Here is a 20935-nt window from a genome sequence, read left to right as displayed (position 1 = left end):
TCAATGCTATTTACAATTCAAAACAAACACAGCTTCCATCTCCACATCCATATCATTCACACGCAAAACTTTACACAGACGCATTTGTCTCAATTTACATGCACCGAATCGCAGTGCTTCTTTCAAACTTTAAGATTGAATTATACAAGCAGCAATCTTCGGACGGCTCAGCTGTGACCACCTGCTTGCTGCATTGCACATTGTTTTCCACCATTATGCCTTTCAATCCCATTGAGCACACTGCTGCTTCTGACAAACAGGCCAAGTATCCAGGATGCAACTTGGTGTGCACAAAGACAACTGGATTCAACCGTCTCACTTTCGTAATTATCTGCAAGGAGACCAGTGACTTTGACATTGCAACTCAGTCCCTCATTGGAAGCACAAAGCTGCCAGAATTGATGTCTTCGAAGTTTGGATCTGTCAGGTGGAAATGTTCAGATCAATGCCACTGGGTAGAAGGTCAGGGTGTGCAAATTTCCTTTCTTAAATCTCCAGGATCAGGATGTGCTGGTCATTGTTTGTGGAGAAGTCATTGCAGATGTATCACGTTAATGTCTGAGAATCGAGGAATGGCATGGGAATGAGAATGTGAAATGTTGAATTGGGAAGATGGCTGGATTATGGGTCGTTTTGGAAGGAGTTGTGGTTGAGTGGCAGCTGTGTTGCTTGGGTTCGGCGAAGTTGTCGATGCAAAAGGGACTGAGAAAAGCATGTTTCCCAACAGATTGTAAAATGGAGTTGGTGTGCAGGAGCTGAGTGAGTGCAGATTGTTTGTGGCGCAGGAATGGAGAGTGTTTGGCACTGCCTGTTCAATCAGGCGGGATGAATGAATGGTTGTGCTTTGTTTTTGCTCAAAGGAAATGAGTGCACTCCTGTTCAGTTAGAATACGGAATATGTTGCACAGAATGGAAGTCAATGGCAGAGCAATTTGTCAGGATGGCCGAGTGGTCTAAGGCGCCAGACTCAAGGAGTATGATTCCTTGCCTTGTGTTGAGGCTGGTGAATTCTGGTCCCTTTCTAGGGGCGTGGGTTTAAATCCCACTCCTGACATTTCCATTTTACATGACAAATGTCACCACCAGAAACACAATGTCTGCAAGACTCGAGTGCAATTTGCCCCTGCCTCCTTTTACTGCTTCAATGCTATTTACAATTCAAAACAAACACAGCTTCCGTCTCCACATCCATATCATTCACACACAAATCTTGATACAGACACACTAGTCTCAATCTTCATGCACCGAATCACAGTGCTTCTTTCAAACTTTAAGATTCAATTATACAAGCAGCAATCTTAGGACGGCTCAGCTGTGACCACCTGCTTGCTGCATGATGCGCTATCAATAAGGCGAAAGACTACCGATATGCCAATATAAGTGTAGGCTTTTATTCACAACAGAATCAGGAGCAGATCCCATCAAATAACCAACCTGGACTGAACAAGGGGGAGGAGACAGCCACCTTTATACTAGGTGCCGAGGGGAGGAACCAAACTGGAAGGGGATGTGTCCAGGTATGACAAACACACACAACGGTGGTCCATATAGGACAAAGGCACAACTGAGGTCCACCACACTGCATTGCACATTGTTTTCCACCATTATACCTTTCAATCCCATTGAGCACACTGCTGCTTCTGACAAACAGGCCAAGTATCCAAGGATGCAACTTGGTGTGCACAAAGACAACTGGATTCAACCGTCTCACTTTCGTAATTATCTGCAATGATACCAGTGACTTTAACATTGCAACTCAGTCCCTCATTGGAAGCACAAAGCTGCCAGAATTGATGTCTTTGAAGTTTGGATCTGTCAGGTGGAAATGTTCAGATCAATGCCACTGGGTAGAATCTCGGGGTGTGCAAATTTCCTTTCTTAAATCTGCAGGATCAGGATGTGCTGGTCATTGTTTGCGGAGAAGTCATTGCAGACATATCACGTTAATGTCTTGGAATCGAGGAATGGCATGGGAATGAGAATGTGAAATGTTGAATTGGGAAGATGGCTGGATTATTGGTTGTTTTGGAAGGAGTTGTGGTTGAGTGGCAGCTGTGTTGCTTGGGTTAGGCGAAGTTGTCGCTGCAAAAGGGACTGAGAAAAGCATGTTTCCCAACAGATTGTAAAATGGAGTTGGTGTGCAGGAGCTGAGTGAGTGCAGATTGTTTGTGGTGCAGGAATGGAGAGTGTTTGGCACTGCCTGTTCAATGAGGTGGGATGAATGAATGGTTGTGCTTTGTTTTTGCACAAAGGAAATGTGTGCACTCCTGTTCAGTTAGAATACAGAATATGTAGCACAGAATGGAAGTCAATGGCAGAGCAATTTGTCAGGATGGCCGAGTGGTCTAAGGCGCCAGACTCAAGGAGTATGATTCCTTGCCTTGTGTTCAGGCTGGTGAATTCTGGTCCCTTTCTAGGGGCGTGGGTTCAAATCCCACTCCTGACATTTCCATTTTACATGACAAATGTCGCCACCAGAAACACAGTGTCTGCAAGACTCGAGTGCAATTTGCCCCTGCCTCCTTTTACTGCTTCAATGCTATTTACAATTCAAAACAAACACAGCGTCCATCTCCACAACCATATCATTCACACACAAAACTTTACACAGACGCATTTGTCTCAATCTTCATGCACCGAATCACAGTGCATCTTTCAAAATTTAAGATTCAATTATACAAGCAGCAATCTTAGGACGGCTCAGCTGTGACCACCTGCTTGCTGCATGATGCGCTATCAATAAGGCGAAAGACTACCGATATGCCAATATAAGTGTAGGCTTTTATTCACAACAGAATCAGGAGCAGATCCCATCAAATAACCAACCTGGACTGAACAAGGGGGAGGAGACAGCCACCTTTATACTAGGTGCCGAGGGGAGGAACCAAACTGGAAGGGGATGTGTCCAGGTATGACAAACACACACAACGGTGGTCCATATAGGACAAAGGCACAACTGAGGTCCACCACACTGCATTGCACATTGTTTTCCACCATTATACCTTTCAATCCCATTGAGCACACTGCTGCTTCTGACAAACAGGCCAAGTATCCAAGGATGCAACTTGGTGTGCACAAAGACAACTGGATTCAACCGTCTCACTTTCGTAATTATCTGCAATGGTACCAGTGACTTTAACATTGCAACTCAGTCCCTCATTGGAAGCACAAAGCTGCCAGAATTGATGTCTTTGAAGTTTGGATCTGTCAGGTGGAAATGTTCAGATCAATGCCACTGGGTAGAAGGTCAGGGTGTGCAAATTTCCTTTCTTAAATCTGCAGGATCAGGATGTGCTGGTCATTGTTTGTGGAGAAGTCATTGCTGATGTATCACGTTAATGTCTTGGAATCGAGGAATGGCATGGGAATGAGAATGTGAAATGTTGAATTGGGAAGATGGCTGGATTATTGGTTGTTTTGGAAGGAGTTGTGGTTGAGTGGCAGCTGTGTTGCTTGGGTTAGGCGAAGTTGTCGCTGCAAAAGGGACTGAGAAAAGCATGTTTCCCAACAGATTGTAAAATGGAGTTGGTGTGCAGGAGCTGAGTGAGTGCAGATTGTTTGTGGTGCAGGAATGGAGAGTGTTTGGCACTGCCTGTTCAATGAGGTGGGATGAATGAATGGTTGTGCTTTGTTTTTGCACAAAGGAAATGTGTGCACTCCTGTTCAGTTAGAATACAGAATATGTAGCACAGAATGGAAATCCATGTCAAAACAAGTTGTCAGGATGGCCGAGTGGTCTAAGGCGCCAGACTCAAGGAGTGTAATTCCTTGCCTAGTGTTAAGGCTGGTGAATTCTGGTCCCTCTTTAGGGGCGTGGGTTCAAATCCCACTCCTGACATTTCCATTTTACATGACAAATGTCACCAACAGAAACACAATGTCTGCAAGACTCGAGTGGAGTTTGCACCTGCCTCCTTTTACTGCTTCAATGCTATTTACAATTCAAAACAAACACAGCTTCCATCTCCACATCCATATCATTCACACGCAAAACTTTACACAGACGCATTTGTCTCAATTTACATGCACCGAATCGCAGTGCTTCTTTCAAACTTTAAGATTGAATTATACAAGCAGCAATCTTCGGACGGCTCAGCTGTGACCACCTGCTTGCTGCATTGCACATTGTTTTCCACCATTATGCCTTTCAATCCCATTGAGCACACTGCTGCTTCTGACAAACAGGCCAAGTATCCAGGATGCAACTTGGTGTGCACAAAGACAACTGGATTCAACCGTCTCACTTTCGTAATTATCTGCAAGGAGACCAGTGACTTTGACATTGCAACTCAGTCCCTCATTGGAAGCACAAAGCTGCCAGAATTGATGTCTTCGAAGTTTGGATCTGTCAGGTGGAAATGTTCAGATCAATGCCACTGGGTAGAAGGTCAGGGTGTGCAAATTTCCTTTCTTAAATCTCCAGGATCAGGATGTGCTGGTCATTGTTTGTGGAGAAGTCATTGCAGATGTATCACGTTAATGTCTGAGAATCGAGGAATGGCATGGGAATGAGAATGTGAAATGTTGAATTGGGAAGATGGCTGGATTATGGGTCGTTTTGGAAGGAGTTGTGGTTGAGTGGCAGCTGTGTTGCTTGGGTTCGGCGAAGTTGTCGATGCAAAAGGGACTGAGAAAAGCATGTTTCCCAACAGATTGTAAAATGGAGTTGGTGTGCAGGAGCTGAGTGAGTGCAGATTGTTTGTGGCGCAGGAATGGAGAGTGTTTGGCACTGCCTGTTCAATCAGGCGGGATGAATGAATGGTTGTGCTTTGTTTTTGCTCAAAGGAAATGAGTGCACTCCTGTTCAGTTAGAATACGGAATATGTTGCACAGAATGGAAGTCAATGGCAGAGCAATTTGTCAGGATGGCCGAGTGGTCTAAGGCGCCAGACTCAAGGAGTATGATTCCTTGCCTTGTGTTGAGGCTGGTGAATTCTGGTCCCTTTCTAGGGGCGTGGGTTTAAATCCCACTCCTGACATTTCCATTTTACATGACAAATGTCACCACCAGAAACACAATGTCTGCAAGACTCGAGTGCAATTTGCCCCTGCCTCCTTTTACTGCTTCAATGCTATTTACAATTCAAAACAAACACAGCTTCCGTCTCCACATCCATATCATTCACACACAAATCTTGATACAGACACACTAGTCTCAATCTTCATGCACCGAATCACAGTGCTTCTTTCAAACTTTAAGATTCAATTATACAAGCAGCAATCTTAGGACGGCTCAGCTGTGACCACCTGCTTGCTGCATGATGCGCTATCAATAAGGCAAAAGACTACCGATATGCCAATATAAGTGTAGGCTTTTATTCACAACAGAATCAGGAGCAGATCCCATCAAATAACCAACCTGGACTGAACAAGGGGGAGGAGACAGCCACCTTTATACTAGGTGCCGAGGGGAGGAACCAAACTGGAAGGGGATGTGTCCAGGTATGACAAACACACACAACGGTGGTCCATATAGGACAAAGGCACAACTGAGGTCCACCACACTGCATTGCACATTGTTTTCCACCATTATACCTTTCAATCCCATTGAGCACACTGCTGCTTCTGACAAACAGGCCAAGTATCCAAGGATGCAACTTGGTGTGCACAAAGACAACTGGATTCAACCGTCTCACTTTCGTAATTATCTGCAATGATACCAGTGACTTTAACATTGCAACTCAGTCCCTCATTGGAAGCACAAAGCTGCCAGAATTGATGTCTTTGAAGTTTGGATCTGTCAGGTGGAAATGTTCAGATCAATGCCACTGGGTAGAATCTCGGGGTGTGCAAATTTCCTTTCTTAAATCTGCAGGATCAGGATGTGCTGGTCATTGTTTGCGGAGAAGTCATTGCAGACGTATCACGTTAATGTCTTGGAATCGAGGAATGGCATGGGAATGAGAATGTGAAATGTTGAATTGGGAAGATGGCTGGATTATTGGTTGTTTTGGAAGGAGTTGTGGTTGAGTGGCAGCTGTGTTGCTTGGGTTAGGCGAAGTTGTCGCTGCAAAAGGGACTGAGAAAAGCATGTTTCCCAACAGATTGTAAAATGGAGTTGGTGTGCAGGAGCTGAGTGAGTGCAGATTGTTTGTGGTGCAGGAATGGAGAGTGTTTGGCACTGCCTGTTCAATGAGGTGGGATGAATGAATGGTTGTGCTTTGTTTTTGCACAAAGGAAATGTGTGCACTCCTGTTCAGTTAGAATACAGAATATGTAGCACAGAATGGAAATCAATGGCAGAGCAATTTGTCAGGATGGCCGAGTGGTCTAAGGCGCCAGACTCAAGGAGTATGATTCCTTGCCTTGTGTTCAGGCTGGTGAATTCTGGTCCCTTTCTAGGGGCGTGGGTTCAAATCCCACTCCTGACATTTCCATTTTACATGACAAATGTCGCCACCAGAAACACAGTGTCTGCAAGACTGGAGTGCAATTTGCCCCTGCCTCCTTTTACTGCTTCAATGCTATTTACAATTCAAAACAAACACAGCGTCCATCTCCACAACCATATCATTCACACACAAAACTTTACACAGACGCATTTGTCTCAATCTTCATGCACCGAATCACAGTGCATCTTTCAAAATTTAAGATTCAATTATACAAGCAGCAATCTTAGGACGGCTCAGCTGTGACCACCTGTTTGCTGCATGATGCGCTATCAATAAGGCGAAAGACTACCGATATGCCAATATAAGTGTAGGCTTTTATTCACAACAGAATCAGGAGCAGATCCCATCAAATAACCAACCTGGACTGAACAAGGGGGAGGAGACAGCCACCTTTATACTAGGTGCCGAGGGGAGGAACCAAACTGGAAGGGGATGTGTCCAGGTATGACAAACACACACAACGGTGGTCCATATAGGACAAAGGCACAACTGAGGTCCACCACACTGCATTGCACATTGTTTTCCACCATTATACCTTTCAATCCCATTGAGCACACTGCTGCTTCTGACAAACAGGCCAAGTATCCAAGGATGCAACTTGGTGTGCACAAAGACAACTGGATTCAACCGTCTCACTTTCGTAATTATCTGCAATGGTACCAGTGACTTTAACATTGCAACTCAGTCCCTCATTGGAAGCACAAAGCTGCCAGAATTGATGTCTTTGAAGTTTGGATCTGTCAGGTGGAAATGTTCAGATCAATGCCACTGGGTAGAAGGTCAGGGTGTGCAAATTTCCTTTCTTAAATCTGCAGGATCAGGATGTGCTGGTCATTGTTTGTGGAGAAGTCATTGCTGATGTATCATGTTAATGTCTTGGAATCGAGGAATGGCATGGGAATGAGAATATGAAATGTTGAATTGGGAAGATGGCTGGATTATTGGTTGTTTTGGAAGGAGTTGTGGTTGAGTGGCAGCTGTGTTGCTTGGGTTAGGCGAAGTTGTCGCTGCAAAAGGGACTGAGAAAAGCATGTTTCCCAACAGATTGTAAAATGGAGTTGGTGTGCAGGAGCTGAGTGAGTGCAGATTGTTTGTGGTGCAGGAATGGAGAGTGTTTGGCACTGCCTGTTCAATGAGGTGGGATGAATGAATGGTTGTGCTTTGTTTTTGCACAAAGGAAATGTGTGCACTCCTGTTCAGTTAGAATACAGAATATGTAGCACAGAATGGAAATCCATGTCAAAACAAGTTGTCAGGATGGCCGAGTGGTCTAAGGCGCCAGACTCAAGGAGTGTCATTCCTTGCCTAGTGTTAAGGCTGGTGAATTCTGGTCCCTCTTTAGGGGCGTGGGTTCAAATCCCACTCCTGACATTTCCATTTTACATGACAAATGTCACCAACAGAAACACAGTGTCTGCAAGACTCGAGTGCAGTTTGCACCTGCCTCCTTTTACTGCTTCAATGCTATTTACAATTCAAAACAAACACAGCTTCCATTTCCACAACCATATCATTCACACGCAAAACTTTACACAGACGCATTTGTCTCAATTTACATGCACCGAATCACAGTGCTTCTTTCAAACTTTAAGATTGAATTATACAAGCAGCAATCTTCGGACGGCTCAGCTGTGACCACCTGCTTGCTGCATTGCACATTGTTTTCCACCATTATGCCTTTCAATCCCATTGAGCACACTGCTGCTTCTGACAAACAGGCCAAGTATCCAGGATGCAACTTGGTGTGCACAAAGACAACTGGATTCAACCGTCTCACTTTCGTAATTATCTGCAAGGAGACCAGTGACTTGAACATTACAACTCAGTCCCTCATTGGAAGCACAAAGCTGCCAGAATTGATGTCTTCGAAGTTTGGATCTGTCAGGTGGAAATGTTCAGATCAATGCCACTGGGTAGAAGGTCAGGGTGTGCAAATTTCCTTTCTTAAATCTCCAGGATCAGGATGTGCTGGTCATTGTTTGTGGAGAAGTCATTGCAGATGTATCACGTTAATGTCTGAGAATCGAGGAATGGCATGGGAATGAGAATGTGAAATGTTGAATTGGGAAGATGGCTGGATTATGGGTCGTTTTGGAAGGAGTTGTGGTTGAGTGGCAGCTGTGTTGCTTGGGTTCGGCGAAGTTGTCGATGCAAAAGGGACTGAGAAAAGCATGTTTCCCAACAGATTGTAAAATGGAGTTGGTGTGCAGGAGCTGAGTGAGTGCAGATTGTTTGTGGTGCAGGAATGGAGAGTGTTTGGCACTGCCTGTTCAATCAGGCGGGATGAATGAATGGTTGTGCTTTGTTTTTGCTCAAAGGAAATGAGTGCACTCCTGTTCAGTTAGAATACAGAATATGTAGCACAGAATGGAAGTCAATGGCAGAGCAATTTGTCAGGATGGCCGAGTGGTCTAAGGCGCCAGACTCAAGGAGTATGATTCCTTGCCTAGTGTTAAGGCTGGTGAATTCTGGTCCCTTTCTAGGGGCGTGGGTTCAAATCCCACTCCTGACATTTCCATTTTACATGACAAATGTCGCCACCAGAAACACAGTGTCTGCAAGACTGGAGTGCAATTTGCCCCTGCCTCCTTTTACTGCTTCAATGCTATTTACAATTCAAAACAAACACAGCGTCCATCTCCACATCCATATCATTCACACACAAAACCTTACACAGACGCATTTGTCTCAATCTTCATGCACCGAATCACAGTGCATCTTTCAAAATTTAAGATTCAATTATACAAGCAGCAATCTTAGGACGGCTCAGCTGTGACCACCTGCTTGCTGCATGATGCGCTATCAATAAGGCGAAAGACTACCGATATGCCAATATAAGTGTAGGCTTTTATTCACAACAGAATCAGGAGCAGATCCCATCAAATAACCAACCTGGACTGAACAAGGGGGAGGAGACAGCCACCTTTATACTAGGTGCCGAGGGGAGGAACCAAACTGGAAGGGGATGTGTCCAGGTATGACAAACACACACAACGGTGGTCCATATAGGACAAAGGCACAACTGAGGTCCACCACACTGCATTGCACATTGTTTTCCACCATTATACCTTTCAATCCCATTGAGCACACTGCTGCTTCTGACAAACAGGCCAAGGATGCAACTTGGTGTGCACAAAGACAACTGGATTCAACCGTCTCACTTTCGTAATTATCTGCAATGATACCAGTGACTTTAACATTGCAACTCAGTCCCTCATTGGAAGCACAAAGCTGCTAGAATTGATGTCTTTGAAGTTTGGATCTGTCAGGTGGAAATGTTCAGATCAATGCCACTGGGTAGAAGGTCAGGGTGTGCAAATTTCCTTTCTTAAATCTGCAGGATCAGGATGTGCTGGTCATTGTTTGTGGAGAAGTAATTGCTGATGTATCATGTTAATGTCTTGGAATCGAGGAATGGCATGGGAATGAGAATGTGAAATGTTGAATTGGGAAGATGGCTGGATTATTGGTTGTTTTGGAAGGAGTTGTGGTTGAGTGGCAGCTGTGTTGCTTGGGTTAGGCGAAGTTGTCGCTGCAAAAGGGACTGAGAAAAGTATGTTTCCCAACAGATTGTAAAATGGAGTTGGTGTGCAGGAGCTGAGTGAGTGCTGATTGTTGCCACCAGTGGTGAACCATCGTTGGTTCCCACTGGATAGTGCTGAGCCAGGGGCTGGCCAGGACTACAAGGATGTACATATGTTACTGTTGGATTGTTGCTGTTGGGTTAGGGTGGGGTTGTTACACCTTTGTACTGTCGTGTTGTGGCACATCCCAGTCGGGCTCCGCCTCCTGGGAGAGGTATAAGAGTCCCTGCTCTGGCCGGGACCCCTTCAGTCTGGGATAGAGTATATAAGTTCTGGTAGCTTCGTTAACAGTAAATAAAAGCCTTCATTTACTGAGCTTCAAGCCTCGTGTCTGAATAGCGCATCAATTTTATTTACTGTCGTTAAACTCTTGTCGGAAAAAAAAAGATAGAGAGTATGGAGCAAATTCTCAAGCCGGAACACCTTACGCTAGATCCACGTGCGGTGGGCGCTTCTAACGCCTTCGACCACTGGCTGAAGTGTTTCGACGACTACCTGGCAGCCTCCGCAGCGGTCACCACAGATGATGACAGACTCCGGGTCCTCCATGCGAGGGTAAGCGACACTGTCTACCTCGCGATCCGTGCGGCCACTAATTACCCTAAGGCCCTCGAGCTTCTAAAGAAGCGCTATACCAAACCACCTAACGAGATACACGCTCGTTACCTCCTAGCCACTCGACGACGGCAGTCTGGCGAAACGATGGAGGACTATGTCAATGAGCTCCTACAGCTAGCCAGGGGCTGTGACTGCAAAGCTGTGTCGGCTGAGCAGAGCATGTACGACCTCGCCCGAGATGCGTTTGTGGCCGGTGTCGGATCGTCGTACATTCGACTTAAACTGTTGGAGAAGGGTTACCTTAATCTTACCCAGGCCATCGAGTTAGCAGAGATGCTCGAGTCGGCTTCAAAGAGCTTAGTTTTATATCCGGAGGACCACGTGTGACAAGGTGGCAGGAGCAGTCGCAAATCCCTCCTCGACCCTCGGGTTCGAAATGCTGTGTAATGGCGTGCTCCCATTCGGGCCAGACGACGGCTGCTGCCCCGTGCGGCCCGCGGTGCTACTTCTGTGGAGGAGCGAAGCATCCCCAGCAAAAGTGTCCCGCTAAAGCTGTATTGTGCACCGCATGCGGTAAAAAAAGGCATTATGCAAAGGTGTGCCGATCTAAACCCAGGAACGGCAGTGCGGCCTGCGATTCTTCAGAGCTTGGGTCATCATCGTCGAAGTCGTCGCGGGGTTCGTCCACGTGCGAGACCAGGACGACGCCATTACGGTCGACGGAGTCGGAGGAGTATGACCACCAGGGGTCGCTGAGTTTGGCGCCCTCACCCACGTGCGATTCATGGGGGCAGCCATGTTGGTCGACACTGACCACGAATGACCAGCAGGGGTCCTCTGCATCGATTTCAGCTGCCTGCAGTGGCGTTCATGAACCAACGGTGGCGACGATCATCCTGGACCAGGCCAAGCCTCATAGACTCGACCGTTCGATGATGAATATCCAGGTAAATAATCATGTGATTTATTGTCTGTTTGACAGCGGGAGCACCGAGAGCTTTATCCACCCAGACACTGTGAAGCGGTGTGGACTCCAGATTCAACCTGCCAAACAGACAATCTCTATGGCATCGAGGTCCCGGTCTGTTGCCGTGCTAGGGAGTTGCGTGGTAACCTTGAAAGTACAAGGCACAGTTTACGAGCGCTTCAAGCTCCTTGTGTTGCCGTATCTTTGCGCGCCAATACTTCTAGGACTAAACTTCATGGTCCACTTGAGGAGTGTAATCCTACAGTACGGTGGGCCACTCACTTCACTGGCAGTGGGAAAACAGCGGCAGCCTCCAAATTGCCCAACGCGCAGCCTCTCGACGCTGAAGATCACCACACCCTCCTTGTTTCAGAATCTTGTGCCAGGCTGCAAGCCCATCGCGACTAAAAGTAGGCGTTACAGCACTGAGGATCGGATCTTCATTAGATCTGAGGTTCAGCAGCTCCTCAAAGAAAGGATCATACAATCCAGTGCTAGTCCGTGGAGAGCGCAGGTCGTGGTGGTCAAGAGCGGGAACAAACCCCGGATGGTCATTGACTACAGTCAGACCATTAACCGATATACGCAGCTGGATGCGTATCCCCTCCCGCGCATATCTGATATGGTCAATCAGATTGCGCAGTACCGGGTGTTCTCCACCATAGACCTCAAGTCTGCCTACCACCAACTCCCCATTCGCCCAGAGGACCGACAATACACGGCCTTTGAGGCGGATGGTCGCTTGTATCATTTTCTCAGGGTTCCCTTTGGTGTCACCAATGAGGTCTCGGTCTTCCAGCGTGCTATGGACCGAATGGTGGACCAGAACGGGCTGCGGGCTACCTTCCCGTACCTGGATAATGTCACCATCTGCGGCCATGACCAACAGGACCACGACACAAACCTCCTGAACTTCTTACGCACTGCATCTCGCCTGAACTTGACCTACAACAGGGAGAAGTGTGTGTTTCGTACGCGCCGTTTAGCCATCCTAGGATACGTGGTGGAAAACGGGGTCATTGGCCCTGATCCAGACCGTATGCGCCCCCTTGCTGAACTTCCCTTACCTACTAGTGCAAAAGCACTGAGAACATGCTTAGGCTTCTTCTCTTATTATGCGCAGTAGGTTCCCAACTACGCGGACAAAGCCCGTCCGCTCATTAAGTCCACGACTTTTCCCCTAACACCAGAGGCCCGATTGGCCTTCGATAAATTGAAAGCCGACATTGCGAAAGCTACGATGCACGCGGTAGACGAGTCCATCCCCTTTCAGGTGGAGAGCGATGCATCTGATTTCGCCCTGGCCGCCACACTTAACCAGGCGGGCAGGCCCGTCGCTTTTTTTTCCCGCACCCTCCAAGGCCCCGAAATTCGGCATTCAGCGGTGGAGAAGGAGGCCCAGGCCATTGTGGAGGCCGTCAGACACTGGCGCCATTACTTGGCGGGAAAACGGTTCACCCTGATCACGGACCAGCGGTCCGTGGCGTTCATGTTTAACAACACGCAGAGGGGCAAGATCAAGAATGACAAGATCTTGCGGTGGAGAATTGAACTCTCCATCTATAACTACGATATCATGTATCGTCCAGGGAAACTCAATGAGCCCTCGGATGCCTTCTCGCGTGGAACATGCGCTAGTATTCAGGAGGACCGTTTGCACGCCCTCCATAATGATCTGTGCCATCCTGGGGTCACTCGGCTCTACCACTTTGTAAAAGCCCGCAACCTGCCTTACTCGGTGGAGGACGTCAGGTTGGTAACAAGGAGCTGTCGGATTTGCGCGGAATGCAAACCGCACTTTTACCGACCTGACCGGGCACATTTAGTCAAGGCCACTCGTCCCTTCGAGAGACTGAGTGTTGATTTTAAGGGCCCCCTTCCCTCAACAGATCGGAACGTGTACTTTCTCAATATCATCGATGAGTACTCTCGGTTCCCTTTTGTTGTTCCCTGCTCGGATACATCCGCTGCCACGGTGATCAAGGCATTCCGTGATCTTTTTACCCTGTTCGGGTTCCCCAGCTACATCCATAGCGACAGGGGCTCGTCGTTCATGAGCGATGACTTGAGGCAATTCCTGCTCTCATACGGGATTGCCTCTAGTAGGAGCACGAGTTACAACCCTAGGGGTAATGGACAGGTGGAACGCGAGAATGCTACAGTCTGGAAGGCTGTCTTACTGGCGTTGAAGTCAAAAGGTCTCCCGTTGGCAAGAGGTGCTCCCTGATGCGCTCCATTTTATTCGCTCCCTCCTGTGTACGGCAACCAATGCTACTCCCCACGCGAGGATGTTCTCATTCCCTCGGAAGTCTTCCTCGGGGACATCATTACCGTCTTGGTTGACGTACTCAGGACCCGTCCTCCTGCGGCGACATGTAAGGGCCCGCAAGTCCGACCCGTTGGTCGAACAGGTCCATCTCCTCCACGCCAACCCTCTGTATGCCTATGTGGCATACCCTGACGGGCGAGAGGATACGGTCTCGATCCGAGACCTGGCGCCAGCAGGGGACGTAGCAACCCCTGTCGCTCCCATACCCCCAGTAACAAACCCATTATCTCTTATTTCTTCCCCGAACACGGCGCGGGCAGCATCGGGACCATTGCTTAACCATTTTACTCCCATGTACAGCTTGCCTGAGCCCAGAAGATGGTCGCCACCGCAGGGCGTGTCAGGATCACCTGGACTACCGTCACCTCAGGGTCAACCAGCCTGTGAGTCCGTGGAAGAACAGCTGGACACCGTTTTGGGGAGAACGCCACCGCAAGTGCCTACTCCGGTGTCACCGCCGGTATTGAGGAGGTCACAACGACGGTGCGGTCCCCCTGACCGTCTGAACTTATAGACTGCTGACATTTTATTCTGGTTTTTGTACCCCGCCGGCCTTTGTTTTCAAAGGAGGGGTGAATGTGGTGAACCATCGTTGGTTCCCACTGGATAGTGCTGAGCCAGGGGCTGGCCAAGACTACAAGGATGTACATATGTTACTGTTGGATTGTGCTATTGTTGCTGTTGGGTTAGGGTGGGGTTGTTACACCTTTGTACTGTAGTGTTGTGGCACATCCCAGTCGGGCTCCGCCTCCTGGAAGAGGTATAAGAGTCCCTGCTCTGGCCGGGACCCCTTCAGTCTGGGATAGTGTATATAAGTTCTGGTAGCTTCATTAACAGTAAATAAAAGCCTTCATTTACTGAGCTTCAAGCCTCGTGTCTGAATAGCGCATCAGTGTGCAAAAGCTGAGTGAGTGCAGATTGTTTGTGGTGCAGGAATGGAGAGTGTTTGGCACTGCCTGTTCAATGAGGTGGGATGAATGAATGGTTGTGCTTTGTTTTTGCACAAAGGAAAAGTGTGCACTCCTGTTCAGTTAGAATACAGAATGTATAGGACAGAATGGAAGTCAATGTCAAAGCAAGTTGTCAGGGTGGCCGCGTGGTCTAAGGTGCCTGACTCAAGGAGTGTGATTCCTTGCCTCGAATTAAGGCTGGTGAATTCTGGTCCCTTTCTAGGGGCGTGGGTTCAAATCCCACTCCTGACATTTCCATTTTACATGACAAATGTCGCCACCAGAAACACAATGTCTGCAAGACTCGAGTGCAATTTGCCCCTGCCTCCTTTTACTGCTTCAATGCTATTTACAATTCAAAACAAACACAGCTTCCATCTCCACAACCATATCATTCACACACAAAACTTTACACAGATGCATTTGTCTCAATCTTCATGCACCGAATCACAGTGCATCTTTCAAAATTTAAGATTCAATTCTACAAGCAGCAATCTTAGGACGGCTCAGCTGTGACCACCTGCTTGCTGCATTGCACATTGTTTTCCACCATTATACCTTTCAATCCCATTGAGCACACTGCTGCTTCTGACAAACAGGCCAAGTATCCAAGGATACAACTTGGTGTGCACAAAGACAACTGGATTCAACTGTCTCACTTTCGTAATTATCTGCAAGGATACCAGTGACTTTAACATTGCAACTCAGTCCCTCATTGGAAGCACAAAGCTGCCAGAATTGATGTCTTTGAAGTTTGGATCTGTCAGGTGGAAATGTTCAAATCAATGCCACTGGGTAGAAGGTCAGGGTGTGCAAATTTCCTTTCTTCAATCTCCAGGATCTGGATGTGCTGGTCATTGTTTGTGGAGAAGTCATTGCAGATGTATCACGTTAATGTCTGAGAATCGTGGAATGGCATGGGAATGAGAATGTGAAATGTTGAATTGGGAAGATGGTTGGATTATGGGTTGTTTTGGAAGGAGTTGTGGTTGAGTGGCAGCTGTGTTGCTTGGGTTCGGCGAAGTTGTCGCTGCAAAAGGGACTGAGAAAAGCATGTTTCCCAACAGATTGTAAAATGGAGTTGGTGTTTTACACCAGCCCGGCAGGTTTTCAGTTTTACACTCGTCCGGAAGATAATGACTGTTACACCAGCCGGGGAGGTTTCCAGTGTTACACCCTTGCGGAAGGCGTTCACTGTTACACCGGTGAGCAGGTGCGCCGGACTAGTTGTCCGGAGTGAAACACTGGCTGCTGGAAGGTTGTGATGAAGCTGAAGGCTTGAGACCGGGACCCGGCTTTGGTTTCAACATGAGAACCAACCGAGTTTATAAACTGTGGATCCACAAGAAGGGATTTGGGGGCAGCGGTGAGTCTGAGAGCGGCTGGAAGCTGCCTGTGCAGCCGGGGGGCGGGACAGAAACCACCCAGTTTAAACCTCAGTCACCCCATCTCCGCTTCTCTGTTTACCAAGCTCTCGCTCTTCAGACTTTAAAAGGGGCTGGGTAGAGTCTGTGACAGCAGGTTCCTTGTGCTGTAATGGAAGGAGGGAGCTTGATGGGCTGAATGGCCGTTTCTTATTCATTGCTGATATCACTGTCATAGTTGCACAGATCATTATATTTAACTGGCAATACGTCGTCAGTGAATTTCGTGCCTGGCCGACCCCTCCATCTCACCCCAGTGCTCACTATGTTGTCCAGCTGGGTGTAACTGCGTATTCCCTGTTCTACTTTTGCCATGGGCAAATGGTGGCACAATGGTTAGTATTGCTGCCTCACAGCGTCAGGGACCCGGGTTCGATTTCTGATTTGGGTCACTGTCTGTGCAGAGTCAGCACTTTCTCCCCATGTCTGCGTGGGTTTCGTCCGGGTGCTCCGGTTTCCTCCCACAGTCTGAAAGACGTGCTGCTTAGGTGCATTGGCAGAAAACACAGCATCCAGGTGGGCACGATGGCGCAGTGCTGCCTCACAGCACTAGGAACCCGGGTTCACTTCTGCCCTTGATGACTGTCTGTGTGGAGTTTGCATGTTCTCCTGTGTGTGCGTGGGTTTCCTCCGGGCGCTCCAGTTTCCTCCCACAGTCCAAAGATGAGCAGGTTAGGTAGATTAACCATGGTAAGTGTTGGAGCTGGGGATCTGGGTAAAATACTTTTTCAGATTGTCGGTGCAGACTTGATGGGCCATGAAAAGGTTGAAAAGCACAAATTTAAAAATCACATGAGTTGAGGCTGAATTTCACTCTCGGGCTATCTAATTGAATGATGCTGCAGTTCATATCTGCCCACTCTAACAAGGAGCAGTGGAAAGGGAAGTTGAGATACTATTGGTCAGAGATATAGATACAAGTTTTAATTGGACATTATACCCTTCTGTATGCATGATGTAAAGATAACTATGATTGGCTAGAGAACTCCTATTCTGTTAATGATGCATGCTAATTACTTGTAATCAATGCTGAGATTTTAATTGCCTTTCCATTTCTGAATTCAGGGTGTTTGTTTTTTTCTGTTAATAAAAATGTTTGTGGTTGAGCCTAAAAGCCTGTCCAAGTTTGTCCTTTATAAATTCCAGGAGTGTGTACCCCTTGCACAATTCATACTCGTGTTTCAGGTTTTGCAGTGAGGGGTACATGTTTAGTACCTTTAAGATACCAAACATGTCCAGATGTTTCACAGCATGATCAGACAAAATTTCTCAGAGTCACATTGAGGTGAAAAAGCAGATGACCAGAAACCTCATCAAAGAGGTCAGTTTGAACACTAAAGAGGAGAAGGGTGAGAGGTGGAGAGAGGGATTCTGGGGTTTAGGTACTTGAAGGCAGAAGCCTCCACATCCAATGGCTCTGCAATGCTCAAGAGGTTACAGTTGGAAGCGCACAGATCTTGGGAGAGCTTTGGGCCTGGAGAAAATTACACAGACACAGGATTTTGAAATCAAGGGTGAAAATTTTTAAATGGAGGCTGAACCAGGTGTCAGTGAGCACCGGGGTGAAGGGTGAACAGCACTTGCTGTCCACCCTGTTCATACCCCTCATAATTTTATAAACCTCAATCATGTCTCCCCTTCGAATTCTCTGCTCTAAAGAAAACAATCCAAGCCTATCCAGTCTCTCCTCGTATCTGTCATGCTCCATCCCAGGCAACATCCTGGTGAATCTCCTCTGAACCCCCTCCAGTGCAGTCACATCCTATAGTCAGGTGATGAGAATTGCACACACTACTCCAGCTGTAGCCTAACCAATGTTCTGTACAGCTCCAACATTACAACCTTGCTCTTATCCTCTATGCAACGACTGATGAAAGCAAGTGTCCCATATGTCTTGTTAACTCCCTATTCACTTGCCTTCAGGAATCTGTGAATAATGAATTGTCTGCTGGTCACTTTTCCTCTCTGAGATAGTAATGTCCCGATGTTAACTTGACTTCAGCCTCAGTGTGTTTTGGAGATTAACCCCCTACAGAGTTTCACCTGTTTGCAGTTTGTGCCCGTGAGGGTTTGGAGTTTTTTTTTATCGGAGGAGATTCCGATCCTACAAAGAGTGGATCAAAACAGAGTGAAGTACGGGGAGAGTCCTTATGTCCTGGGCCACTTTGGTTACTGTGAAAGCCTTTTAGGAACCCAGGAAATACTCAGTAGATGGGGCTCTGGCAAACAAGTCCTCAATGGCCAGACAGGTGTGTGCCATCTAGAATGTCTCCATGGCTGTTCTGTTGAGTGAACACAGTAAGAAGTCTCACAACACCAGGTTAAAGTCCAACAGCTTTATTTGGAATCACAAGCTTTTGGAGCACTGCTCCTTCTTCAGGTGAGTGGAGAGGTAGGTTTCAGAGACACAATTGCAAGGTACTGGTTGGAATGTGAGTCTTTTCAGGTAATCAGCGATGCTGTGTTTGTGAAACTCTCCTCTCCACTCACCTGATGAAGGAGCAGTGCTCCAGGAGCTCGTGATTCCAAATAAGCCTGTTGGACTTTAACCTGGTGTTGTGGGACTTCTTGCTGTGCTCATCCCAGTCCAACGCCGGCATCTCCACATCACTCTGTTGAGTGAAGGCTGCAGCAGTATGAAATTGTCAACCACCTTGGTTTCTTTGCCAACGGATCCAGATTTTGTTCTGTCCGGACATGTGTGGAAGCTGATGTTTCTCTTGACTAAAAGCTGTCACCCACCATCATCCTTCTCTCTGTGCGCAGCTCTCAAGCCCTTGGGCAACCTGCAAATGGCGGTGGGAGCGGGATTGTGACGTCTGGAAGTTTTTTAGTAACGCACAACCAGACATGATGACATATGCCCTCCATTACCACAATGTCCGCAGATCCCGAATCAGCCTTACGAGCCATCTTGGACGATCGTCCGAGCTTCCGAGAGATCCTGTAATTCTAACGATACGAGTTGTCTTTATACTTCCTGTTTCTTGTTTCTCTTTAGACTATGAGTTGATGGTGAACCCCAAAGTCTTCCTTCAGGTGAAGCTGGGCGATATTGTGGAGATTGCACATATCAACGATGAGTACAGGTTAGCAATATTTGCATAAACTGCTTTCTGTTAAATGCTGCTTGTTTTGACATACGGGACCTTTCCTGGGACACTTGCAACCCAGGAAGCTTAATGTCTTGATGGAATGTATTGTTAATTAACTTTGAGTTACCATATCTGTGTAAACCCACAAGAATTCTGTCGTCTTATGGGACATGAACAACTACATCTCTGCTTGTTTAGCTTGTAGTAATTTAGATTTATGTTGACAATTTGGTGTGCGTGTTAAGGGATGTCAGAAAGATGTGTGGCTCCGGTGCACTGCAGATGTCACCTAGTCTCGGCTGCTGTCTGTGCTCATGAGCAGGATTGAGGTGGGAGTGACAGAACGGGGTAGCACGGTGGCACAGTGGTTAGCGCTGCTGCCTCACAGCGCCAAAGACCTGGGTTCAATTCCCGGCTTGGGCCACTGTCTGTGGGGAGTCTGCACGTTGTTCCTGTGTCTGCATGCGTTTCCTCTGGGTGTTCCGGTTTCCTCCCACACTCCACAGATGTACAGGTTAGGTGGATTAGCAATGCTAAATTGCTCCTTAGTGTCCAAAGATGTGTATGTTAGGAGGATTTGCAGGTTAAATATGTGGTGTTATAGGTATCGGGTGAGGGGTGGGCCTGGGTAAGATTCTCTTTTGGAGAGGCAGTACAGACTTGATGGGCCAAATGGCCTCATACTGTACTGCAGAGATTCTAATGCATGGTCGTGCTTTTAAACTTTGCTAAAAGGGCATTACATCCCCTCCAGGACAATAGCTCACAGCTTTACAGTATGCATTATTAGTTCAACACCCCGAGTCCCTCTTTGTGGAAATAAGAGGTGGGCCTTTACATAAAACTACCCAGAAAGCCATTGACTAACCAGGACACCATTTCCATTGGCAATCTGTGTCTCAAACAGCTGTCAATAAAAGTGACTGACACTTGGGTTCAGTGTATCAACTGAGTTTGAGTTAATGATGCCCCTTTAGCTGACGGGCAATAAAGTGTGTATTTTTCTTTTTTGGTAGGATGGCACGGTGGTTAGCACTGCTGCTGCACAGTGCCAGGGTCCCGGGTTCAATTCCCAACTTGGGTCACTGTCTGTGTGGACTCTGCACATTCTCCCCGTGTCTGCGTGGGTTTCCTCCGGGTGCTCCGGTTTCCTCCCACAGTCTGAAAGACGTGCTGGTTAGGTGCGTTCGCCATGCTAAATTCTCCCTCCGTGTACCCAAACAGGCGCCGGTGTGTGTCAACTGGGGGATTTTCACAGTAACTTCATTGCAGTGTTAATGTAACTACTTGTGAAACTAATAAATAAACTTTAAATTATGATGCTGTTTTGTAGAGAAAGGGGGTGTAACTTGTTTCTGAGAGGGGTGGATTACATTGTCAGGCGCAGACTATGGGACACTTTTCCACTCCTCCCGGGAGGTGCGGGTCTGCCCCTGTCACCAGAACTTAGAATTGAAGAGTTCTTCAGAAAGATCACACGGCAATCCATTCGAGATGTCCATGTGACAGTCCCAGTGTATGAGGGCTTTCAGCTGGTGCTTTAACTCCTAAATCTCGGATGACCGATTACATTAACTGAACCTCCCTCTGGTTGCTGCCTTGTGATCACTCTTTAATGAGATTTGCTGCCCAATAT

The 20935-nt window shown here is 47.3% G+C and overlaps 1 protein-coding gene and 7 non-coding genes across 11 annotated transcripts in view; all 8 read left to right on the top strand.

Annotated features, from left to right (window-relative positions):
- The first annotated feature begins 934 nt into the window (after window positions 1-934).
- Window positions 935-1054, top strand: trnal-caa (transfer RNA leucine (anticodon CAA)). The gene is made up of 2 exons: window positions 935-972; window positions 1009-1054. It is a non-coding gene; the product is annotated as a tRNA-Leu (tRNA).
- A 1272-nt stretch (window positions 1055-2326) lies between these two features.
- trnal-caa (transfer RNA leucine (anticodon CAA)) lies at window positions 2327-2446 on the top strand. Its single transcript has 2 exons — window positions 2327-2364; window positions 2401-2446. It is a non-coding gene; the product is annotated as a tRNA-Leu (tRNA).
- A 1272-nt stretch (window positions 2447-3718) lies between these two features.
- Window positions 3719-3838, top strand: trnal-caa (transfer RNA leucine (anticodon CAA)). Its single transcript has 2 exons — window positions 3719-3756; window positions 3793-3838. It is a non-coding gene; the product is annotated as a tRNA-Leu (tRNA).
- A 1021-nt stretch (window positions 3839-4859) lies between these two features.
- Window positions 4860-4979, top strand: trnal-caa (transfer RNA leucine (anticodon CAA)). The gene is made up of 2 exons: window positions 4860-4897; window positions 4934-4979. It is a non-coding gene; the product is annotated as a tRNA-Leu (tRNA).
- A 1272-nt stretch (window positions 4980-6251) lies between these two features.
- On the top strand, window positions 6252-6371 carry trnal-caa (transfer RNA leucine (anticodon CAA)). The gene is made up of 2 exons: window positions 6252-6289; window positions 6326-6371. It is a non-coding gene; the product is annotated as a tRNA-Leu (tRNA).
- Window positions 6372-7643: 1272 nt separating this feature from the next.
- Window positions 7644-7763, top strand: trnal-caa (transfer RNA leucine (anticodon CAA)). Its single transcript has 2 exons — window positions 7644-7681; window positions 7718-7763. It is a non-coding gene; the product is annotated as a tRNA-Leu (tRNA).
- A 1021-nt stretch (window positions 7764-8784) lies between these two features.
- trnal-caa (transfer RNA leucine (anticodon CAA)) lies at window positions 8785-8904 on the top strand. The gene is made up of 2 exons: window positions 8785-8822; window positions 8859-8904. It is a non-coding gene; the product is annotated as a tRNA-Leu (tRNA).
- A 7091-nt stretch (window positions 8905-15995) lies between these two features.
- Window positions 15996-20935, top strand: part of depdc5 (DEP domain containing 5, GATOR1 subcomplex subunit) — a 192754-nt gene continuing 187814 nt past the window's right edge. For all 4 annotated transcript variants that reach the window (XM_078226820.1, XM_078226821.1, XM_078226819.1 and 1 more), the window contains exons 1-2: window positions 15996-16146; window positions 19206-19293. In XM_078226820.1, the coding sequence (XP_078082946.1) occupies window positions 16089-16146; window positions 19206-19293 (146 nt within the window). In that variant the 5' untranslated portion in view covers window positions 15996-16088. The remainder of the gene's footprint in view (window positions 16147-19205; window positions 19294-20935) is intronic.

Source organism: Mustelus asterias, chromosome 13 (assembly GCF_964213995.1).
Source record: "Mustelus asterias chromosome 13, sMusAst1.hap1.1, whole genome shotgun sequence".
In the NCBI taxonomy this organism is placed as follows: domain Eukaryota; kingdom Metazoa; phylum Chordata; class Chondrichthyes; order Carcharhiniformes; family Triakidae; genus Mustelus; species Mustelus asterias.
This window is presented reverse-complemented; position numbering and strand designations above follow the sequence as displayed.